The sequence below is a fragment of the Oryzias melastigma genome, unplaced genomic scaffold, assembly GCF_002922805.2.
Source record: "Oryzias melastigma strain HK-1 unplaced genomic scaffold, ASM292280v2 sc00306, whole genome shotgun sequence".
NCBI classification, from domain to species: Eukaryota; Metazoa; Chordata; class Actinopteri; order Beloniformes; family Adrianichthyidae; genus Oryzias; species Oryzias melastigma.
This window is the reverse complement of record NW_023416916.1, coordinates 165,871-189,916: the sequence shown is the minus strand read 5'-3', so window position 1 is coordinate 189,916 and position 24,046 is coordinate 165,871. Positions and strand designations below refer to the sequence as shown.

General features: G+C 39.1%; 1 protein-coding gene across 6 annotated transcripts in view; it reads right to left on the bottom strand.

Moving 5' to 3' along the window:
* The window catches only part of LOC112139604 (fibroblast growth factor 12), a 45,237-nt gene that overhangs the window by 17,092 nt on the left and 4,099 nt on the right, over window positions 1–24,046 (bottom strand). Inside the window, exons 1-4 of one of the 6 annotated variants that reach the window (XM_024262430.2) lie at window positions 21,295–22,169; window positions 13,327–13,374; window positions 9,527–9,637; window positions 1,647–1,750 (exon numbers count right to left, since the gene is read on the bottom strand). In XM_024262430.2, coding sequence (XP_024118198.1) covers window positions 1,647–1,750; window positions 9,527–9,637; window positions 13,327–13,374; window positions 21,295–21,385 — 354 coding nt within the window. In that variant the 5' untranslated portion in view covers window positions 21,386–22,169. The other 5 variants (XM_024262428.2, XM_024262432.2, XM_024262429.2 and 2 more) reach the window with 5 other exon arrangements.

Below are 24,046 nucleotides of genomic sequence, written 5' to 3'. Positions count from 1 at the left end.
CGCTTGTAGAGGACCTGATCTGCGCACGTCTTCATTTTCCTCGTTTGAGCTGACATCTGGTTCAAACTGGACAGCTGGAGGGGCTAGCCTACACATTGTCACTCCCGACTGTAACAGGACAGATGGTTCGAGGCCTCTCCATGACACATTTTGACATTTTGGGTGTCACCAACTTGTTGTTTTTTGACATATTGGCTGTTCCCATGAAATCAAGGCTCCTCAACCTTTGGTATTCGGTACCGGATGTGGTAACGGACACGGTACTGAGTTAGGGTACTGGTTGGGGGCGCCTGATTTAATGAGAACAGCCAGCACGTCAAAAAAAAACAACCAGTTGGGGACACCGAAAATTCACGGGGAGGTAACCCAAACCAAATGTCCATATATGACGTGCACTGAAAAAAATGAAACGTTGGATCAATTAACAAAAGTTCTGTAATTTGTTAAAGTTATTAATTTGTATCAAATCAAAATTTTGATTGATTGATGGTTTTTGCAACTCAGACATTTAATTTGAGAAAAACTAATATTTTTAACTGTAACAAATGACTTAACTTTTGTTAATTGATGCACCGTTTCATTTTTTACAGTGTGAGAATGCGTTGTGCTAGCAAATATCTCTCAGTTATGGGTGACAGGAAAGGGGGTGGGGTTGCCGCTCACAACTCAGAAAATTTCTAACCCCACTTTGTCGAAACTATGTCCTAGAAAACAGCAGGTTTTTTAATCTTAGCCCCAAAAAAAGCATAATCATAAATAAAACACCCCTGGGAATGCCTTTAAAATAGCTCAAGACAGTTGGAGTGGGTCTTTAAAGTTTAGTAATGAGCAAAAAAAGGAATCTGTGGAAACTTTGATATGCAATTTAACACTACGTATAAATTATATTTTTATTATGATTTTAGAAACATAAAAATATGACCAGTGAGCCTTTTAAATTCTGTTGTACGTGTGACAATGTCTATAACAAACTATTCAATTCTACTGAAACAGTTATCAAAATTTGCCACATCATAACTTGGTTAAAAAAATCTTTGGACTAATAGGACGTTAACTTTTCTTAAACGTGTGTATATTTTTTCTAACCTTGCCATATCATTAAAACTTCAAAACACAAAATATATCTGATTACTATTACCTTAAATGACCATAGCAGTCAAATTTACTCCAATCTTTCTCCTGCTTTAGCCTAGTTATTTTGTTTTTTTATGCCCTTTGAAGCTGTAGTCTAATTAAAGCTTCATTCAAAAATTGTTCAGAAGTAGAAAAAATTGCAGTTATGGAGGTTGCCATAAACTGGAAACGGCTCAATGTGATGAATATTCCATTAAATTAAACTAATTAGACTTAATGTTTTGGTGACAGTGAAAAGCTCAGTTATATGTATCCCGAGATAGTCTTGGATCTTCTCAATAAATCAAAATGATATACAAATAATGTCAAAATGAGGGCCCCGGTGGAATTCCAGTCGATAGTGTTAATGTAAAACCCTTCAGAGAAGTGGTGCAGTGCAATACAAAAGCCCGTCCGAAAGGCGCTTGAAGTGAGAAGATCAAAGGATTCGAAAGTTTTGCCTGCACTAGAATAGTGAATGAACTAAGTAAATGTGTAAATAATTAATTCTGGCAAGACAAAACTGTACTTACCGAGCTGTAGAGCATGCCTTCCCCATTCATGGCAATGTAAAAGCCACTCTTCACGCCTTGGATGGCCACCACTCTCAGACCCACAGGAATAAGATTAAACAGAGCTGCAGGAAAAGGGCAAGAGTGGCAGTTCAACCACTGAACGACAGCAGCCAGAGAGGGCAGAGCAGGACATTTGAGTTTTAGCTTAACTCCTGCAGAAAAAACAGCTCTCTGGCTGTCCATCATCTATTGGGACATGACAGGGTGACACACCTCACAGAGTAACAGAAACTCCAAAACTTTCCTTTGACAGCTAACAAATGAGAGGACTCAACGTTTCATCCACATCATTTAACTTGCTTCTTAATTTGCAAAAAAGTGATGAAACTTTTGGGGTGAAAATAAATGATGCGCATAAATATTCATAATCATAGCAAATACGTTTTTTTAGATAGAAACCATGTTGTGCGGCAGTACATCTATTTTAAAAATTGGTCCATTTTAAAATCTTTAATAGACTTCTAAGTGTCGTAGCTTATTAAAGAGATGAATTTAATATAAGAGAGAACTTTCATCAGTTTCAGTATTCAGTCTAAACAACCATGATGAGCCTTAATCAAAAAAGCTGCTTTAACTGGGACTTTGATTATTATTAGTTCAATAAAGGTTGGAGCAATTTTAGTCTACTTTAGTACTGATGGAAAGGATCCGATAAAGATTGTGAGAATAAGCAGATGTTTTAAAATGAGCCTGTCTTCTGTAAAGACTTAATTTCCTTCAATAAATATTGATGCGTTGGTATTGCCTGCCAGTGGTTTAAATCGGCCCTGAGGGCGCTGGAGTAGGTGATACACACTGACCACTTTCACACAGCAGATCGGTGTCCTTGAAGCCCGCTCAGAAACGGATTAGCACATTCAGGCTTCTCAATCTCCTCCCTGGTTTTACATCATTCGTCTCCCCCCCTTGTTTATTCACCCTGTCCTCTTTTCATTAGCATTTGATGATGGCTGCCCTTGTTTTTCTGTAACAGAGGTAAAACCCACAATTCACCTTGATATAGAGATGAAAAATAGGAGGCTTTTCAAATCAAATTTTTTTATCCTTTTTCAGATCTAAAATACCTCTAAAAAACAATGATGGACAGGATTTGTCAATTCTTTTCCCACTTTTCTGTTAGCAGCTTAATGGATTTCATAATTACTGCAGCATCGGCTGCTGTTACGAATGACTATCCTGGGGGTGTTTCTCCTCTGGGCAGGTGCAGAGAGAGATTTCCAAGGATCTTCTATTGTCAAAGGGTCAGACCAAATAAGCTTAGACACACCGACAGAGCAAAATCCTCGAAACTGCAAGTCTTCCCATGAAGCTGTAATCAGCTTGAAGCAAATCCTGCAGACAGACGAAGGCTAGAAATTCATGTAAGAACCACTGGATCCCTGCAGGAAAGTTTTGAAAAGATAAGTCTAACTCAAAAAAGGTTAAAGGGAGTTCTCCAGATTTAATAGGCAAGTAAAATAAAAGATTTTACGTCCGAGTCATTAATGACATGATTGTTGAATCCTTTTTAAAGGCATTTTGATCTATAGAAAATAAACTTTTTTTTGTTTTTTTTTACTAAATCTCACAACATTTTATAGAAGACAAATATGGGCATAAAAAACTACATTAGTATGTTTAGATTCAATGGAGCGTATCTATAGAACTCATTAATTTGTATGTAAATTGAAAGGTTTTCTTTAAAGATGACAAAAACTTCATCTTTTAAATAATCACACCAATGAAAATATGACAAGATTTTTGTATTTTTAAGTTCTTGCGGCATTTCTCTTATATATTAAGAAAATAAAGTTTAAAATTGAGTTTCTGGGTATTTATTTATTCAAATTATTGTGAATAAGAAGCAAACAAAAAATGATATGTTGAATCTACAACAAGCCAAAAGTTTCCTCTAGATCCATGTACGTCCTTGTTTTCCTTGTCTAAACTGGCATCTAGCTTAAAACTATACAACTGAGTATTTCTGATAATGTTGAACCGATAATGTTAGATTGGGGTTGTGGGAGCCGTAAACTGGCGGGAGAGAGTGCAAACGGAAAAAAGACAGGAAGTAGGGACGGGTTTACTTTGTGCCAACGGTCGTGCCTACAAGTCAAAGGCAAATTTCTAATAAACTCCTGCTGCTCTGCAGAAGCTATGTCCTAGAAAGCAACTCAGGATTTTTGATTTTGCCTAAAAATGACATCATCCCAATTAAAAGACTACTAGGAAAGCTTTTGCAGTAGTCAAAAGAGGATTAGGGTGGCTATTTAAAGCCAAAAGCATCATTATTGCTTTTTAAGCTACAGTATGTTACTGGAGTTTATGAGTGTGCGCATAATTACTACACTCAATTTAAAGGGTGACCAAACAGGGAAGTTGGAGGCTGACTCCAATTTATCCATTTAAGAGTAGGGTTGGGCACCGAAGTTCGGTTCCAAGTAGGAACCGTTATGATTTGCGCAGTTCTACCGAAACCGAAAGATGCGGCTGCAAACGGTGCCGGATTTCGGTTCCAAATTTCATTGAAGTTTCATTTGTCTGTGGACATGTCAATCACCTGTACTCCCTTCTGATTTTTTACGATTCAGCCTATCTATTTACTTTCTTGTGTTCGTGGGCGGGCTCATATAAAACCGCCGAGATGGTCGGCTTCCGCAACGTCGGTGGGCGGGACTTTCGCTGTGAATAGTGGAGTTTCCGCAATTTTTAAACAACGCTGGAGCCCCATCCCAAAATGAAACAATGAATCGTTTCCTCCTTGTTGGGCTGCTAATAGCAGAAAGCTCGGCTCGGCTCCGCCCACCACCACAGCGGGTCGTCATCATCTGCTGCGCTTTGCAGCCGTGTGATTGACATTTATCTTCCGCCTTATTTTATTGAAATAAAATATTGCTTTTGCCCAAAAACAACTGCAAATAAATGCCACATTCCTGATTTAATTTAATAAAATGTCAGGCTAAAATTTCAAGGACGTTTAAGTTTATTTAAGACGGAGTTTTATATTATGCTTTATATTACGTGCGCACAGCTGCACGGCAGGAGGGAGTCTGCGCTTGTTTGAAGCTGTTCTGCTTTGGATTTAGGAAGATAAAGACATTATTTTTTATTACTGAAGCACCGCAATAAGCACCGAAAGGGAACCGAAACCGAAACCGAAACCAAAGCACCGCGGTAGCACCAGAACCGCATCAGATCCCATCGGTGCCCAACCCTATTAAAGAGTAATCCTCCAAAAACCTGCACTGTCTGCAGCAGCCCCTCCCATACCCATGAAAACGAGCGGTTGGAAACGTGCTGATGTAAGATCGATGCCAACAGCTCCCTCCAGGAAGAGTCTGTGCTGCAAGCTCCGCCCCCAGACTGCAAGGAAAACACACCCACCTTCTCTGCGGAGCTGTGGCAGGAACCGCTCTCGGACCCATCTTTCAAGGTGGTCTCGGTCTATTTCCAGTCGGACTGAACTTCTGTTCGCTCTGAGATTCCTCAGTCTAAATATGAAATTAACCGAAAGCGGAACAACTGAACCAAAACGCCCACCGTACCTGACAGCCACGTGATGTAAACACGTTAGAAATGAGGTGATCGGACAAATGTAAAGCATTGATTGTCATGTTAGCCAAAAAGAAATAATTGGTCCAACTGTTCACTTGTTAGAACGTTTATTTTAACAGCACTCCAGATTATAACTCACTTTCCTGTGTCTGGTTACGCGGCGAAGCCCTATTGTAGTTTCAACAGAATTCCCTTGAAAACAATGGCATAAAACCATAACGATGAGACACGGAAACTCATTAAAATACGGTTGGATGAATTCAGACTCAATAAGACAACTTTTAACGGGATCCACATGGATTCTACCGACGTGTCTTTCAGCGCGTGTACCTGTAGCGTCTCTACTAACTGTCATGTATGATTCCTCCACGGTTTCAAACCAGCATTGAAAAGTGTTGAACTTGGCCTTCATACAGACGCTCAAAGTCCATCAGCGAAACAAAAAGTTTAGAAAACGGAAAAATCCTGACAAGATTTTGCAGACCGCAGCGCATCCATCTGTCTCTAGACTGATGAGCGCTTTAGTCATGTGGTTTTGTTTACAAATTTTGTTCACGCTGGAGAGGCTGGGGAGGCGGGTTCAAGGATGACGTCGTGAATTGGGCGGGACCAACAAGGAGCGAAAGGCGGAGACTCCGAAACCGAGTCGTTTTACTTTCGGGTTTTAAAACGAGCCACAAAAATGACTCATATTTCATAAATAATTTTTTTTTTAGTGTTCCCATTGTGATATATAATCATATATATGGTATGGCCCCTTTAAATGGTTTGACCAATAACGAAATTCAACTGTAATACCTCAAGTCAACCTGTAGGGGGAGGTGCATAGACAGTTTTTGACTATATTTTCATGAGTTTATTTTAGTTCGTCAAAATTTGGCAGTGACCAACAGACAGCATATTTATAGAGGTCAACAGCCCAAAGAAATTGATTTAGGGTTTGGTTATGGTTTAATCACAAACTGGTATATTTCAACATAGGTGTCGATTAAATTAGCTGTTTTTTGCACCTATTAAGCTACTTAAAAAACCACAAGCTATCAATTCACAAACCGAATTTTAATGCGCTTTAGCTGCGTGAAAGATAAAGGGACTTAATTATTTATTGAAACATTTAGCTTTGGGTTCACGTAAAATACCTGAAACAATGCAGCACCCTGCATCTTACCAATTATGTGTCGCAAACATGAATTTCCATCAGCTTTAGAACTGGTCACACATAAATATGTTTGAATAACATCAGACTTAGCAAGTTACCTTTGAAGTTTAGGACGACAAATAGAATTTAAATTTCTTTTGCATTTTTATTTTGGAGTATCTGTATTTACAAATCGTTTTGCCGATCACTGCTAGCAACGCGGAGAAAATGTGTGTGCTAGCCTGGGAGGGCAGACTCTTCCTGGAAAGGGGCTGTTCTCACTTTGTGACATCACAGTGTGAGGACCCGCTCATTTTTGTGGGTTGGGAGGGGCTGGTGCTCAGAGAGTAGAGTTTTAGAAAAATGCTCTGAGATGCGTGAATGGATCAAAATACTGGTTTGGGATTATTTTTCATGAAGAACAAACACATTATACACTTAAAAGATCAAAAAAGTTGATGTTTCGTGGTATAGGCCCTTTAAGCACAAACTGTTCTCATCTAAACGATTCTTTAATTCAAAGTCTCTCTGTGTGACTTACTGAATTTCACTTGTAATTTTTCACAGAAATATGACAGATGGTGGAGAACTCAAAAGCCTTGTTGTGCTTCTTAATTGTATCAGTTTCACTGATCCATCGCCTGAAGCTAAATGACTCTATTCCATCTGCAACTGCTTAGGATGCTGCAGGTCAGGGGGTGTTGTGGTACATGGGGGCAATCTATTATTCTAATAATCTCCACAGGCAATCAATAGTTCCATGCAGGCCTTGCATACTAAATTCTCTTTCTCCTTTTTTCTGCTCATGTCTTTCATGTCTTTCTCTGGTGAATCTTTAACTTTTGCTCTGAATAAATTCCTTTTTCAGCACCTCGTGCTTCCCCCCGTGTCTTCCTTTGCACTCTCTGAGCTTCAGGCAACTCTTATAGAGAATTATTTATTGGGTACAAACAGAGAAGGTATTTTTAGTTGCTTGAGGTTGAATTATTTAATGCATTTTTTTCTGTCTCTCTCTCTTCTTTGGCCAGCGGGACTGCTTAACTAAAGGATTATCTAAAGGTGGGGAAACCCTCACAGAGAAGAGTCCTTCACCAGAAATAACCTGAATATTACAATGTTCTAAGTTGCACAGGTAAAAGGCACTTTGATGATCTTGATTCCCCGTAATGGTATAATCTCCTTTGTCCTGAAGGCCTCCCCTTTAAGTACCTGAAGGCCTCTTTTATCATAAAAATATGAAAGGACATGTGACAAGGAGAGGTGGCTCTTTTTTTTACTGCGACTGTCTAGCAGCTTTGGCTTCTTCAAAGATTGGCAGGAGGTTTCAGGAAAGGAAGGTCATGATTTGGTTTCCAGACTGGCTTCACTCCAGCTGGAGATTGTCATCATTATCACTTCAGTGACAATTCTTCTCTGACATAGATCTCGTCTTTGACACAAAACGAAAACTCTTCCAAAAGAATTTGTTTTAAGGTAAAACAGTTTCCCAACAGGCTGGACTAATTTACCCTCGTTACAGTTCATGAGGATGTTTAAAAGACATTAAAAAAACATCTATTTGCCATTTTTAAACATTTTTTTCTAATATTAACATTTTCTAATGTTACACTATTTCAAATGTGTCAAAGTCAAGGCCCGGGGCTTAATGTTATCTTTTGCTCATTTCTAACTTGGATAATTTTGACAGAATATATATTTATGGAGAATGAAATATTGAAAGTCATTTAAGGTTTAAGTTGATTTATTCTGGAATAATATTCCTGCCTTTTTATTATTCATAATTATGTTAAAAAGTTACGGTTTTAAAGTTTCAAAAAATGTCCTTCTGCTAGCTGGACTTTTGGCATTTACTAAGATTTTTTAGGCTATTTGGAGTTTAGCTAATATTTCAGCTACATGCTAGCTATTTTAGTTAATTTAGGCTTTTTTAGGTTATTGAGGCTATTTTTCAGTTTAGCAAATATTTCAGCTACATGCTAGCTTTGTTGGCCAATTAAGGCTTATTTTGTTTTTAGGCTTTTTTGGATTGTAGCTAATATTTACACACTAGCTATTTGGGTTAATCTTGGCTTTTTCCGTTTTTTAGGCTTTTTTTTTTGTTTAGCTAATATTTCAGCTACATGCTAGCTGAGTTGACTAATTAAGATTTTTTGTGTTTTTAGGCTTTTTTGGATTTTAGCTAATATTTACACACTAGCTATTTTGGTTAATTTGGGCTTTTTTTCCGTTTTTTAGGCTATTCTTCAGTTTAGCTAATATTTCAGCTACATGCTAGCTGTGTTGGCTAATTAAGGCTTTTTTTTTAGTTTTTTAGGCTTTTTTGGAGTTTAGCTAATATTTACACACTAGCTATTTGGGTTAATTTAGGCTTTTTTCCGTTTTATAGGCATTTTTTTGTTCAGCTAATATTTCAGCTACATGCTAGCTGAGTTGACTGATTAAGGTTTTTTGTGTTTTTTAGGCTTTTTTGGATTTTAGCTAATATTTACACACTAGCTATTTTGGTTTATTTGGGCTTTTTTCGTTTTTTAGGCTATTGTTCAGTTTAGCTAATATTTCAGCTACATGCTAGCTGTGTTGGCTAATTAAGGCCTTTTTTTTAGTTTTTTAGGCTTTTTTGGAGTTTAGCTAATATTTACACACTAGCTATTTTGGCTAACTTAGGCTTTTTTTCAGTTTTCTAGGCTATTTTTCAGTTTAGCTGTTTATTTCAGCTACATCCTAGCTGTTTTGGCTAACTTGTGTTTTTTTTCTTCTATTTTTAGACTAATTTGTTATTTAACTAATATTTAGCTGGCTATCACCTACATTGTTTTCAGCCATTAATTTCCAAATCTTCAGCCATCAGCTCTATCATCTTCAATGGCCAAATTAGGCTTACAGCATTCACACTAGCATTATCTAGTTCATAATTATGATAAAAAGTTACGGTTTTAAAGTTTAAAAAATTTGTATTCAATAAATTGAGTTAGACACCCGTGCACTATTTGATCCCAGAGGAATTAATGAGTGAGTGTCCTTAAGAATCCCTTTCCATGAAGAAAATTATCTTTAAAATGACCAATTTTTAAGTATTTAGTATGAACTAAATGGCATATGTCAAACAACAATGTAAAGTCATCAATTTAATGTTGTGTAACAGTATTGTTTGCTCCGTTCTACTCACTGTAGTCGCTGTTCTCGTCCTTGCTGCCGTCGATGGTTCCATTCGGCTGCATCTGCAGGTAGAAACCCTGCTGGCTGAACAGTCGTGTCACGATGCCTTTCAGCTGTGGCTCTGAAATGCACAGACACACACAAACAACATGCACACACACACACACACACACACACACACATACACAACAGGCGGTAGGCCCCATCCCCACCAAGAATATATTAGCTCGCCTTACTTGTTATCCTGATCATTTTGCTCTTATATTCAGAAATGTTCAAAGCTCAAACAATCAGAGAGGAAAATAAACGCAAACTGAAAACAATTTTTAGAGCAACAGGACAAGCTGGGAAATAGACAAAATATAGGTAAATAGTTGAGTGCTTTTCACTTTGAACATTTTTTTAGCTTTTTGTGTGAGGTTATGTGTGTTTAAGTCATTAGAATAGCTAAATGTTCAACATGAACACTAATTTATCTCAACATATTAATGTTTTCTATGACTCACTCCAGTCTTCTAAGATGCCAATATATAAAAGAAAAACATTTAGGTTGGATATCAATAAAACTACATTCACATTGGACACGTGACACCCGTTTAACGATGCACTCAGTGCATTCTTGAACTTTTTGCATATGGGGTTCACACTACTGTTTACTAGAACATCTCCGCCACCAAGAGGCTTGGCGTGAAATGTCAAATCTTGTAAATCTTGCTTTTATTTATTTTTTGTTAAAACAAAGCTCCATTCTGCAGTGACCTAAAAGAGTCACCCATTACCTGCTCATGGAAATTTCAGAATAAAAGCAGTAAAACTTTTGTTTGAACATAATGTGTTGTGAGTTGATTATAGTGTTGTGTTGCAAATTTAAAGTGTTGTGTTAGGTCCTTCTGTGTTGTTATGTGAGTTAATTTTTTGTGTTGCGAATTTAAAATGTTGTGTTGGGACCCTTTGTGTTGTGTGTTAATTTTTTTTCTGTTGTGACTAATTGAAGCGTTTTGTTTTATGAAATTAAAGTGCTGTGTTGTGATGCGGGTTTTTTTTTTTTTTTTGGTTGTGACTAACTATAGTGCATCGTGTTGCAAATTTAAAGTGTTGTGACCCAGTGTGTTGTTTTTTTTTTTTTTTGTTGTTTGTTTTTTTGTGACATATTGTCGTGGGTTGTGTTGTGACCCTTCTGGGCCACCATACTAATTCGATATTTGGAAAACTTTGGCTATGCCCTAATCCTTAACTATTAAAAAACTATATAGTACGGGACTATCTAGTGCCCTGAACTTTGAAAGCGATTTGGACACCACACTCACTACTTTTCTTTTGTTTTTTTAAACACCAGATATGAAGTCACTGATGTCACGAAGTTAAAATCTAATCATTAAAAACACTTCACAACATCTATTAATGAAAATTTGGATGGTTTGTTAAAAAAATACATTTAAACATGTTTTTTTTTCCGCAAAAATTGTTTGACCGTAATGCATTGTGGTCTGTATTCGCCAATGTAGTGAGCATCGATGCACACTAGTTCTTCGCAAAGACTTCTGGGAAATTTCTAGTGTACTCAGTTTTTAAATTGTAGATTAGGACACCTCTACAAAATGGCAAACACACTATATAGTCCGTAGGGATGGAATTAACACGCAGCCTCTGTGTCATATCCTTCAGTTTGGGCACAAATAACAATTATTAATTTCTACTTTATGTAAAATTTTCAAAAGGTTGGCACTTTATTTATACGTCACTACCAAATCCAAGTCCCTGATTGGTCAAAGTTGAGCCTGGTTTAACTTTCAATGCACATATTATACCTAGTGTCAGAAAGCGGTTGAGGAAAGTTGTGTAGCGACGCCTGAATGCAAAAGTTTTAAAGCCTAAAATGTACATTAAGGCGCATTTACATAAAGTTTTCATTGGAAGTAGTTGCTTAAAGGAGCACAGACGGAAGGTTTATCATGACTCATCTGTGACCAGTCATTATATTATAAATGGCATTTACCAATGGATAACGCCTCACAAATGTGTAATCTAGAAAAGTAGCTGTTTGAAACATTACTTTTTTATTTAATATCTAGCTAATCAGCTAACATATTTTAACAGCTACCATATTTATTCAGTCTGCGTCTTTGTATTTCTTGACCTTAAAGACTTTTTATAAATGAAAATAACCCTAAACTGACCTCCAACTCTAAAAAGGTGAGACTTGTGGAACCAAGCCAGCGGGCGGCTCGATGCTTCTTACACTTGAAGGGGAGCAGGTGAACACAAGATTTAGCTCAGGGCAAAGAAGGCCTCTCAGCTCCAGGCAATGCCAGAGAAAAATACGTGTTTGGAAAATAATCTTCTGGTGTGGGAAAAATGTTCGCTGTGTGTCAATCGGAGGTCCAGCAGGTCTTTTGATTTTGAAAGAGGAGAAGAAAACGGTATGTTCCACAGGTAACCTACGGTAGATAAAGCCTTTTTATTTCTGATGGAAAACAATCACATAAATGTTTTTTTGTGTATTTGTGTAACTAAAGAAATAAATTCTGCATGTTGCCACAATTTAATGGTGCTTATATTCATTTTATGTCCCTTAATAAACTCCAAATGGCTGTCCTGCAGGTATGTGTGCTCTATCAAATGATGCATGTGATTGAGATTAAGAAATATGACAGTTCTCCAAGGTCATAACAAGACTTTGAGGACACACAATTTATCTCACATTTGATTTAGCGCACAGAAGGATTGTCAAAACTCCTTTCCTGAAGGAGAAAGGCGGTTTTAGCCAGATAGGAATTCAGCAGCATTAAACAGATGTTGCGTAATTGCTTGAAAGTTGATCACCGCGATGATTAGGCGCGTATGAGCTTTAATTATTCTGTACAGGAGGAGAAAGCTTGCCGAGGGACTACGCCGAGCATTGACCCACGGTGAAAGTGGGTTCATGTCTCCTCAACTGTACATCATCCTGACCATCAATTCCCAACTCACCTACCCCTGGGTTAGAACCATCAATCCCCGGGACAGGCACTTCATCATCCATCATGGGCAGCTTGAGAACAGCGTGGGTGTGTGGGTATTTATGTGTGTACGTGAAAGCACATGGGAGTGTACATATCAGTAAATCACATGTGATAACTACACTTCCATAAATTCCTGCCACAGCACGTTCCCTGGGCCATTGCTGACGGCTCATCAGTTCCAGTCATTTAGCAAAAGAGTGTGCATGTTTGTGGGTGTTTGTGTGCACATGAAAAATGGCTTTCGGTGTTTCATGACAAATGCCTTTCGCTGACAGGAAGCGTAAGATCTTTCTTTTGAGTCTATAATGGACCATTACAGCAACAATAGGTTTACATCATACCAATACAGATAAGACAAAAACATTCAGGTACGCCGACAAATGACACCATGACCGTGAAATGGTGAATGATCACTTGTTCTTATAGTGTTTGACAAGGAGAGGGGACACCATACCACAATATAAACTGCAATCACTGCCGTCTAACACGTACAGACAGAACGAGGAGCGGGGGGGGGCTGAAAATAATGAGACTTATAGGAAATGAAGAGACAGAGAGCAGTAAACGCTTTTGTTCCTACGGTAGTAAGAAATCAAGCATAAAAACTCAGAAAAGCCACAATAAAAGGAGGAAAAGAAAAAGAACAGGGGAGAGCGTCATCGGCTGTAAGACAGGTGTTGAAGCCCCCAGCCCCTTCCCACCCTCCGCCTCCCCCACCCTTGGCCGAAGGGGCTGTCGACATGGGCGCGAGATGGGGGTGGAGACGAGGAGAGACACGGCACACACAAATGGAGGCTGAGCTACTGACCTAGCCTGCAGCCCTTATGGGACACCTGTGGAGATTTCGAGGGTGCATCTTACGAGGGGGGAGGGATAAAAGGAAAAACAACAGTCTTTTAAACAGGCAGAATGCATAAAGGATTGAGTTTATCGGCTGTTTATGAGCAAACATAAATGGAAATGAAATCAAAGATACGGACATTCGTCAGACTTCATCGGTTTGTCTGCTCGGTAACCCGTGCATGCTTTGGCACAGAGGGTCTTATGAAACAGCAGGTCTGTCTGTCTGTATGGCAGGTGACACGTCTCTGTTGCTGTGCATTGAACAATAACGCAGCCCCCTCCCTCTCATCCCTCATCAGTTTGTCTAGAATAAAACTGAGAGCGGATGGTCCTGAGGGCTGTTCATCACCAACCAGAACTGTCTGGCTGGCTGGCTGGCTGGATGCTGGACAGGGATGGGAGGGGGGGGTTGCACTGCTGAGTTGTGCACCATGACGGAACCAGTGGAGTAAAAAAGAGAGATGTCTGTGTGGTGAAATGCTGTAGGAATGGAGTCTGCATGTGGCAATTAACTCTTAATGACAAACCTCTATTCTCTGCAGCAAAGCTCCCTCTGCAAGAAAAAAAAAACATCTTACCCTGAAAACATTTAATCTCAAAAGAGCCTTGGTGCACTGCAGAGCGACTTATCTCCCTTCTATAACTCATACTGCATTCCTGTTGAATTAAAGCAGCTTTATTTGGTCGATTTAAGGTGGGCTTATCAATTTGGTTTGGGGAGAAAGTATTGATCTGATCAGAAATCCATGCTTGGAGGATGCTTTTCCTGCACAAAGAATTGCAGCACCACTAAAGCAGACAGCAAAGTGTCTGACGGTAATGGATTTATTTTTTTATTTTTTTATTTTATTTCTTGCACCGTGGAAAGGATCTACTTTCTTCCCCGGTAAAAATGAAGCCCTTGACTGCAGTATAATATAATGCCTCTGCTGCTCCAAAGAGGGGCGGGGTGCGGCGGGGAGGCGAAGGGGGCGCTTCCCTACACACATAAGAGACGTCGGTGGATGAGAGGAGGAGGAGGAGGAGGGAAGGAGGAGAAAAAATTAAAAATATATATATATAAATCTACCTTACTGACCTGGTCGCCGCCGAACGGGTCTTTTCTTGCCGCTGCAGAAGCGGACTTTGCTGAAGACCCCCAAGAAATGCCTCTCGCACAGAGAGCGGGGGTCTTTGCTGGGGCTGGGGCGGCGTTTAGAAGTAGAGACCCGGTCACTGTTGGACTCCCTTGCCTGGCGTTTCTGCCGGATCAGGGAGCTGGCGATCGCGGCCATCTCCCAGTTTCAGAACCGAGAGTCTAGTTCGGATGGGCTCGGGTGATGCAGATTTTTGGCGCAAAATAATAATAATTAAAACAATAAATAAATAAACAAATAAAGCGCAGAGGGACTCGTTGCTTGTTAACCAAATGTCATCCTGATCAGAAAATCCTGCAGGAGCATCACGGCGCGTCAGGCATCCTCTTTCTGCTTTTGTGAGCTTCTAAAAATCCTTCAGTGATGAATGTCAGACGTGAAAACACACTAAAGTGTGTGTAAGTAAATGCGGCTGCATTGTCATTGAAGAGCCTCAGGTAATCCAGGTGAACAGCGCCGCGTCTGCCCAGCACGAGTCCTCCTCATCTGCACGTCCCTGACTTCACACAGTCATCCTGAACCCGAGCAGCGCGCGCCTGTGCGCCAAACAAGACGCGCAAAGTTTCAGCTTTATGCGCCCTATCTGAGATCTCCAGGGATGATCAGAACCCAGATGTGTGAACCCAGTCCTCGGTTCCGTTGATGGCACCACCACCCCCCCTCCTCCCCTAAACGCAGTCCTGGAAAAATGGAAGGATGCTGCAGAGCAGGAAGTGGAGCCAGCAGAGCGATTCCCCCCTCCAGCTCGTAAAAAGCAACAACTAGTTGTGCAGAACACGCGCCGTGCACGCGGGGTTGGTTTGGTTGCAGAGCCGGACCGGTGAATGAATGCGCGTCCGGAACCAGCCCGCGCTGTTGACTGTGTCTGAGCTCCAGCAGAGACTGGGAGAGCGCGCGCGCGCTCGGTCCAAAGCCTGCCTCCCTCTCTTACACCCCCTCCACCCCCCACCACCCCTGCCGCGCGCTCTCCAACTCCTCTAACGCAATCATACGTGATTGAGGTTTGGATTAGGAATTCTCACGGACGGCGGAGGAAACGATTGATCATCATGGAGACAAAGTTCACGGGAATCAGGTCAGCTGTTGATAGAGAGAATTAAGGTTCTGATTGGTTCTCCTCCTCTGTGGAACGGAAAAGTCCGTTTACCATCCAACTGTTATTATCATTATGTAGTTCACATGTGTCAAAGTCAAGGCCCGGGGGCCGGATAATTCTATCGGCCCTCCAGATCATTTTATGTTATTGTTATTAATGGCCCCATGTTATCTTGCGCTCATTTCTAACTTGTAAAATATTGACAAAATATATTTTTATGGAGAGTAAAATATTGAAAGTTATTTAGGCTAAAGTTGATTTATTCTGGTATAATATTCTTTACTTTTTATTATTCATATTTATGTAAAATTTACGGTTTAAAGTTTTAAAAATTGGCATTCTTCTAAAGCTTTTTGGACTATTTTGACAATTACTAACATGTTTTAGGCTGTTTTGGAGTTCTGCTAATGTTTCAGCTAGCCTACATGCTAACTGTTTTGGATAATTTACACTTTCTTTGTTTTGTTTGGCTAATATTTCAGTTTCATGCTAGCTGTTTAGGCAAATGTAGGCTTTTTAAAAAGTTTTTTAGGCTATTATGGAGTTAGGCTAATATTTACACCCTGTCCTTTGGCTAATTTGGGTGTTTTTTTGGGGGGTGGGGGGTGGGGGGCTCTTTTGAATTTTAGCTTTTTTTCAGGCTAAATGCTAGCTATTTTTACTAACCTGTTTTTTTAGGCTAATTTGGCATTCAGCTATTATTTTAGCTGAATTTGTGCTTTTATTTTATTTGTGTTTGTTATTTTAGCTTTAGCGTTTTCAGCTATCAACTTCAGCATTTTAACTATCAGCTTCAGCGTTTTAAGTTACCAACTTCAGTGCTTTCAGCTACCAGCTTCAGTGTTTTAAGCTACCAGCTTCAGCGTTTTAAGCTATCATCTTCAGCTTTTTCAGCTATCAGCTTCAGCGTTTTCAGCTTCAGCATTTTAAGCTATCATCTTTAGAGTTTTCAGCTATAAGCTTTAGCGTTTTCAGCTATAAGCTTTAGCATTTTCAGCTATCAACTTCAGCGTTTTCAGCTTCAGCGTTTTAAGCTATCATCTTCAGCGTTTTCAGCTATCATCTTCAGCTTTTTCAGCTATCATCTTCAGCGTTTTCAGCTATCAGCTTCAGCGTTTTCAGCTTCAGCGTTTTAAACTATCATCTTCAGCTTTTTCAGCTATCAGATTCAGCGTTTTCAGCTTCAGCATTTTAAGCTATCATCTTTAGAGTTTTCAGCTATAAGCTTTAGCGTTTTCAGCTATAAGCTTTAGCATTTTCAGCTATCAACTTCAGCGTTTTAAGCTATCATCTTCAGCTTTTTCAGCTATCAGCTTCAGCGTTTTCAGCTTCAGCGTTTTAAGATATCATCTTTAGAGTTTTCAGCTATAAGCTTTAGCGTTTTCAGCTATAAGCTTTAGCATTTTCAGCTCTCAACTTCAGCGTTTTCAACTATCAGCTTATGATAAGTGTTTTACATCCAGTTGCCGCACGAACCGATTAGTCGACTAATAGAAAAAAATAGTCGGAGATCAGTCGACTATTGAAATAATCGTTTGTGGCAGCCCTACACAGCACAGACTGTCACAGGTGTGACAAATTTTTACAAGTATGTATAATATCACTTTCTCAGCACACGTTTGGAAAAATAAATTGTAAAGGTTTGGTATCATGTGACAACCAAACTCAAGTGACTTCTTGACGACCATGGTAAGCTAGCTGCTACATTAGCTTGATAGCTAAAAGTTGACTCAAAATAAAGTTACTATTTTTATCTTTTTAATTAGTGTTTTGTTTTTGATTTACTAATAATCTGCAAGCTCTCAACACTATAACATCACAAACAAGAACATTTATGTAGAAATTGTGACCTCACCTCAATGTTTTGTGTGTGTTGAACACATTGTGAAGTGTAAACGATTAAAGGGTAACCAAACCCTAAATCTACTTTTTCTGTCAGTTGATCTCTATAAATGGGGCTGTCTGTTGGTCATTGCCACAAGAAAGTTGTTAAATTCTTAAAAATATACTCAAAAACCGCTGGTGTGCTGCCCCCTACAGGTTGTAGTGAGGTACTACAGTTGGATTTTGTGATTGAATTTTTGCCTAAAGATGTCTTGGATTGATTTTAGGTCAGTGAATCGGATCGTTCACAATGAACTGAATTATATCGACAACTACAAATGATATGAATCTTCATTAAAATGAATCGTTACACCCCTAATATTTTACATTTCAGGCTCTGCAACAGACTGGTGACCTGTTCAGGGTGTACCCCACCTTCCCCCAACTGGGTTGACGCCAACAGCAGGTTCTGATAATGGATGGATCACAAAAATTTCAATGTAAGGAAAATGGAAAAGACTTGATAGGATGTATGAAACAAGTCATCACAGAGACTACAGCAACACAAACATTTAACAAAACAGACTTTTGTGGCCCTTCGTTGTTTTCCTCTAAAATCCTATCATGGATTGAAATCTTTTTCCTTCATTTGAAACCAGTACAGTTTCAAAAACATCCTGTGAAACCATTTCGAGGCTGGTCAAAAAAGGTTAAAAAGCCTGCGGGAATGTTGATGCACGTGTGTGGGTGTCGTACTGCGGAATAAGGACTAAAAGAGATGTCAGATACTTTTAACCATAAAGGGCTAACGGGAAAAAAATGAGCATCGCAAACCCCCTTTCATCCCGTGATGAAACTGTATGAAATATTTAAAAGTCTTTCTCTGCGACTCTGACATTCTCTTCTCAAACCAAATCCACAGAGACACCAAGAGAGGGAAGAGTTTTTCTTCTGACTTCCACCGCATGCTCCCCTTATGTAAGAATTGAACAAAGTGGATGAGGGGGCAGAATCTAAAAAGCTATTAGCCTAGTTACAATTTTGCATCTTTTTCAGTGTGTATGTGAGGGAAAAAGACTGACAGGCTGATAAGGAAAGAAAAGAGGGACAAACTATGTTTTATCATGTCGTTTGGTTATAAAAAAGTGTAGAAGCTTAAATCTTTTAGCAGTCAAGTATAACTGAATATCAATAATAATCATATGTGTAGGTGATATATTGTTAAGTGCTTTAAAATGAAAGTAGGGAACATCTTGTAGTGTAAATAAAAATAATTAATGTTCAGAAAAATGCATATACGAAATAAAAAAAACATAACTGACATCATGCAATTGATATTTCCTTAATTTTTCATAGAAAACATCTATTGGCTGTAAAGCTACTGTTGCTGCATTGACTACGAATAATATGCTTAAATTGTCTCTTAAATAATTAAAAATATATATTTTTGTGTGATCTTCAATGTTTTGCATATTTCTACAAAGAGTTCTAGCATAAGGACAAACCAGTAATAGTTGCTGACATCAAGTGGCCATCCTGTATATAGCAATCTCAAGCATTTTTACTCCCAAGACAACAGTTTGTACCGAAGAAGCACAATAAAATCCCTCATAAAAGCAGCAAACAACTTAAATTAAACTTTGTAGCCTTTCCGAACAACTTTAATCTACATAAGCAGGTTATAGTTCAATTTATTTTTGATTAAGTTAATGTACCACCCTACAGAAATAATCTACAAACTCGTAACTTCAAGCGACACACACACCTGCTTGATGCATTCAAACCAATCGAAGTAAATAAAATGTGATTTTCTTCTTGTATATTTTCATAAATAGCTGAGGCCTCTCTCTCTTAGATTATGCGAGTTCAACTGCTGAGAGTTTGCTTCCACCTTGTGGGGGGACAAATGAACCACAGGCGCTCAAAAATAGAAACTGGTGTTTCCACTTGGAAGTTTGTCGCTTTAGTGTCCTTGAGTCGCCTCACAGCTTTGTTGATTCACAATGGCTGGAACTAGATTTGATAGTGTGTTCTCGTGCTAATCACCAAGTCTGGAGGAGGTGATAAACTGACACGCGAGAGAACAAGAGCTATTCTGTGACTAACTCTGCCCTTTAAACACGCCGTCTATTGTCAACATGAGTTGTCCAATGAATGTTGTTATTAAAGAGTGCATCCAAAACTGAACGGATCAAACATCTGAACTTTCTTTTAAGCTTGTCTATTCTTTCTCTTGTTTACCTGTAAAGCAGTTCGATCTGTAAATAATCACGAGTTAGAAAAAAATCATAAAACCGGAGAATATAAGAACTTGTACCAGATGTCTGTTTATGTCAAGTAACTGAAGCAATATGGGAAAAGAAAAAGCTCCAGAACAATTTTACATCATAATATGTGGAGATTCTCAGTCATCCAGGTCTAAATAAACTCATCAGTAAGGTTTTTGGACGAGAAGACAAACATCTTTAACAAAAGAAAGACGTCTTTGAGAAGAAAACGCTCCTCAGATCATAAAATAGATCAAATTAATATGTAGATTTAGCCTTAAAAAATAATGTATGAATACATTTTAGCCACATCAGACTTGAAAATATCACCAAGTTATACTGCTTTAATGTGAAGAATTCCTTTTTTCGGTTCTCTGCCTTTTGGTTTCTGAACTGTTATGTGTTGGAGAGTGAAAAGTAAACAAGTGGCACTGTGGGAAATTTTAGCTATTTTGTCAAGAATCATTAGAAACATTTTGGGAGGGTAAATTTGAGATAGAAAATTAATTTCCTGTTCTGAAGAGCATAAAACAATGATAGTTTTGAAAGTTTCAGAAATGACAGGGTCAGACTTGGACTACTATCCCTAAACTCGTGCATTCTCACATTTTGCATCTGACATTATGAGCTGACGTGTGAAGTTTTGATTGAGGTCACGGGGTTCGTATGATACTGATATGCCGGATAAGCACTCATAGTACTTTCTGTGAAAGTCCTACAGATCCCAGTGTGCCACTGCTGTGCTCCAAAGACCTCAAAGGAATCAACTAATGGAGTTTCTAATTGTCTGCCCTAAATTTTCGAGCTGAGAAACTGTGTGAGGAGACAAGCGAAGGTGTTACATCTGTCCACCAGTTACATTCAGTGTTGCTCTGTAGACTCTTGAATGCAGTGGAAGACAGTGTGGCGCTTTATCATGAGGGAACAATAGTAGCAATGCAGTCAACGGCCTGAGAGATAGAGGACATGACATGCATCTTAGGCTTGATGCCAAACGCTGGTGAGTGGTTGTGTGAACCTCTGTGTGTTTTCACATTTTTTAACCATACTTTTTCTTTAATTTATGGAAAAATCCCAAACTAGCATGCTAAAAAATCAAATTTATTTTTGCACACTAATCAATGAAAGCTTTTTTGGTTGCATTATAATTAAATGATGAAGTTTGTTAAGTTTCTTAAAGGGTTTTCTTCACACTTAAAGCAATAAATCAATGACAGGAAAAGTTGGAGCCGCTGCGCAGGAGTGCGTAAACCATGGCGCTATCCATGGTGCTGAAACGCTTGTTTGGGGCCCTCGCTGCTGCCGCTTCCGGTTGCTGAAGTTTAAAGACTTAATCTCTTTATTGTCCCTGTTTTGGCTCGCTTCAAAGGCAAAACCGAGTCGTGCGAATGCAGCACAATCCAGTAAAGTATCTGGAACGGTCGTAGTGCGGGTTTGCTGCCGACTGACAGCAGTCATCCGCGGCGAGATGAGACTGCACACAAAACTCTGAGAAAGCAGACGAGGAGGCTCTCCCTGCAGCAGTGAAAGAGTCTCTTCATGCCTTCTTTTTTTCTTTCTATCACTCTAGTGCAAAAGCAAAGACAGCCGTGAAGCTGCTCGACTCTCACCGTCGGGGATAGTGGTCGACTTCGATCGTTGTCCACAGAAACACTGCAGCATATGCGCTCCTTTCTGAAGGAATGTCCTCAGAATCCTCATTGATTTGGGTTGATGGGAGCCTTCCTCAATCCAAACAATCGGACGGGGCTATCACAACACAGGAGGGTCAGGCTGCATAGCGTCGCCAGCCAGCCAGCCAGGCTCACAGCAGCCCCCAAACCGCCGGAAGGGCACAGTCTGCAGGACAAATTACGCTAAAACGAGACATCTTCAGTGATCTCCCCCCTCCTCCTCCTCCTCCCTGTGGTCCGTTCTCTCCGTACGTCTACAGCTCTCTCCGTCCACCGGCGGTCATTCGTGCTCGCGGCACCCTCCTCTTCCGCCACAGCAGGCGACGCAAGGACGTTACAATGTGCTCTTAATTGTACAGCCCCCTCCCCTCCACTCCCCTCCCTCCGCGTCTTTACCAGCAGCGGACGTAACAGCAGGAGACTGTGAAGGAGGGAGGGGAGGGGAGGGGGGAGAGCGCGCGCACGCTGAAGTTAAACTGCAGGCTAAGTGGCCACGAGGGTGGTAATGCAGGTGCGGAGGCTCCAAAACCATTCATTGTTTTTTTTTTTTTTTTTTTTAGTTTTCTGTCTTTTTTACACTACAAAAAAAGAGATCCACGCACGCGGCTACGTCATCTGTAGCTCACTGGTTTAAAGCCAACAGTGATCTTCTGAGATGTTTGATGTCAGAATGTTTATGATGACATGTGTCAAAGTCAAGGCCCGGGGGCCGGATCCGGCCCTCCAGATCATTTTATTTTATTGCTATTAATGGCCCGATGTTATCTTGCGCTTATTTCTAACATGTGAAATTTGGACAAAATATAATTTTATGGATAGTAAAATATTGAAATTTATTAAAAGGTGTAAATTGATTTATTCTGGAATTATATCCCTGAAATTTTATTATACATAAGTATGTTTTTTTTTAAAAAGTTACAGTTTTAAAGTTTTAAAAATTGGCATTCCAGTATACCTAATTGGACTATTTTGGCATCTACTAAGATTTTTAAGCCGTTTGGAGTTAAGCTAATATTTCAGCTACATGCTAGCTGTTTTGGATAATTTAGACTTTTTTAAAACAGTTTTGGGGGGATTTGGCTAATATTTACATGCACGCTAGATGTTTTGGTTAATTTATTTATTTTTTTTAGGGCTGTTTTGGAGTTTAGCTAATATTTCAGTTACATGCTAGCTGTAAAGGCTAATTTAGCTCTTTTTTTTAAAAGTTTTTTAGGCCGTTTTGGAGTCAGGCGAATATTTACACGCTAACTGTTTTAGCTAATTTAGGCGCTGTTTTCAGTTTTTTAGGCTATTTTGAATATTAACTATTTTTTCAACTACACACTAGCTGTTTGGGCTAACCTAGGGGTTTTTTTACGTTTTTTAGGTGAATTTGGTATTTAGCTGATATTTCAGCGGACAGCGTTTTTAGCTATCAGCTTACACCATTTGTAAAGCGCTTTGAGTTGCACTAAGTATGAAAGGCGCTTTTATAAATAAAGTTTGATTTGATTTGATCTTCAGCTGCCAAATTTAGCTTACAGCATTCACACTAGCATCATTACAAGTAATGTTACATATCTAGTTCCTAAGTTACGTTTTTAAAGTTTTAAAATATTGTTTTAGTGTTGAATAAATGTTCATCCCGTTCGGCCCGCGACCAGTTGTCATGTTTTAAAAATTGGCATTCTGCTAACTATTATGGCATTAACTACGATTTTTAGGCTATTTGTGGGTTTAATATTTCTAGCTGTTTTGGATTATTTAGACATTTTTTCAGTTTTTAGGACACTTTGAAGTTTAGCTATTTTTTCAGCTACATGGTAGCTGTTTTGGCTAACCTAAGCTGTTGTTGTTTTTTCGTTGTTGTTGTTGTTGTTTTAGGCTAATTTGGCATTTGGCTAATATTTTAGCTGGCTTTCAGCTTCAGTGTTTTTAGCTATCAATTTCAGCATCTTCAGCTGCCAAATTCAGCTCACAGCATTCACACAAGCCAGCAGGTAATGCTGTATAACTCATACATTATGTTAAAAAGTTACTGTTTTAAAAATTTTGTTTTATCCTGTTCGGCGCATGACCTAAGGTGGTTTTTGATTTTGACCCCTTGTGTGATTGAGTTTGACACACCTGCCATAAAGGAACCTCAGTTTGTGGTTTTATCAACATTCTTACTAAACTGATCCAAGTGCAAAAATGTGCTTTTATTCCAGACTGATTGTTTGCTGCAGGCGTCTGGAAACCAACAGCATTATTTCCTGTCTTTCAGTAAAAATAATGATATGAGTAACATTTCTAAATTGCAAAATAGTTAAAGAAAATATATTTTAGAGACTAGATTTTTTTCACATGGACCCAATTTAAAGAAAATTGTTTTCTGTGTTTTTATGCTTTTGTGGCATTTGTCTCATGATGGAGGACACATATTGAGAAAATTAAGCTGAAAATTGCATTTCTGAATATAAATTTATCCAAATTGTTTTATATCAGGAGCAGATAAAAAATGCAGGTGGAAAAACCTTAACAGTGACGTAAAAGTTCTCTGCTCCGCTCCACTTTAATGCATCAGTTTGCAAACAAAAAGCTCCATACGTCTTCATTTCCTTCATCTGAACTGGCACCTGGCTCGAAACTGCGCAGTTGGATATCTCTAATTCTGGTTGCCACGTTTGTGGTGTTATGTTGGAGTTGTGAGGGGCTGTAAGCTAGT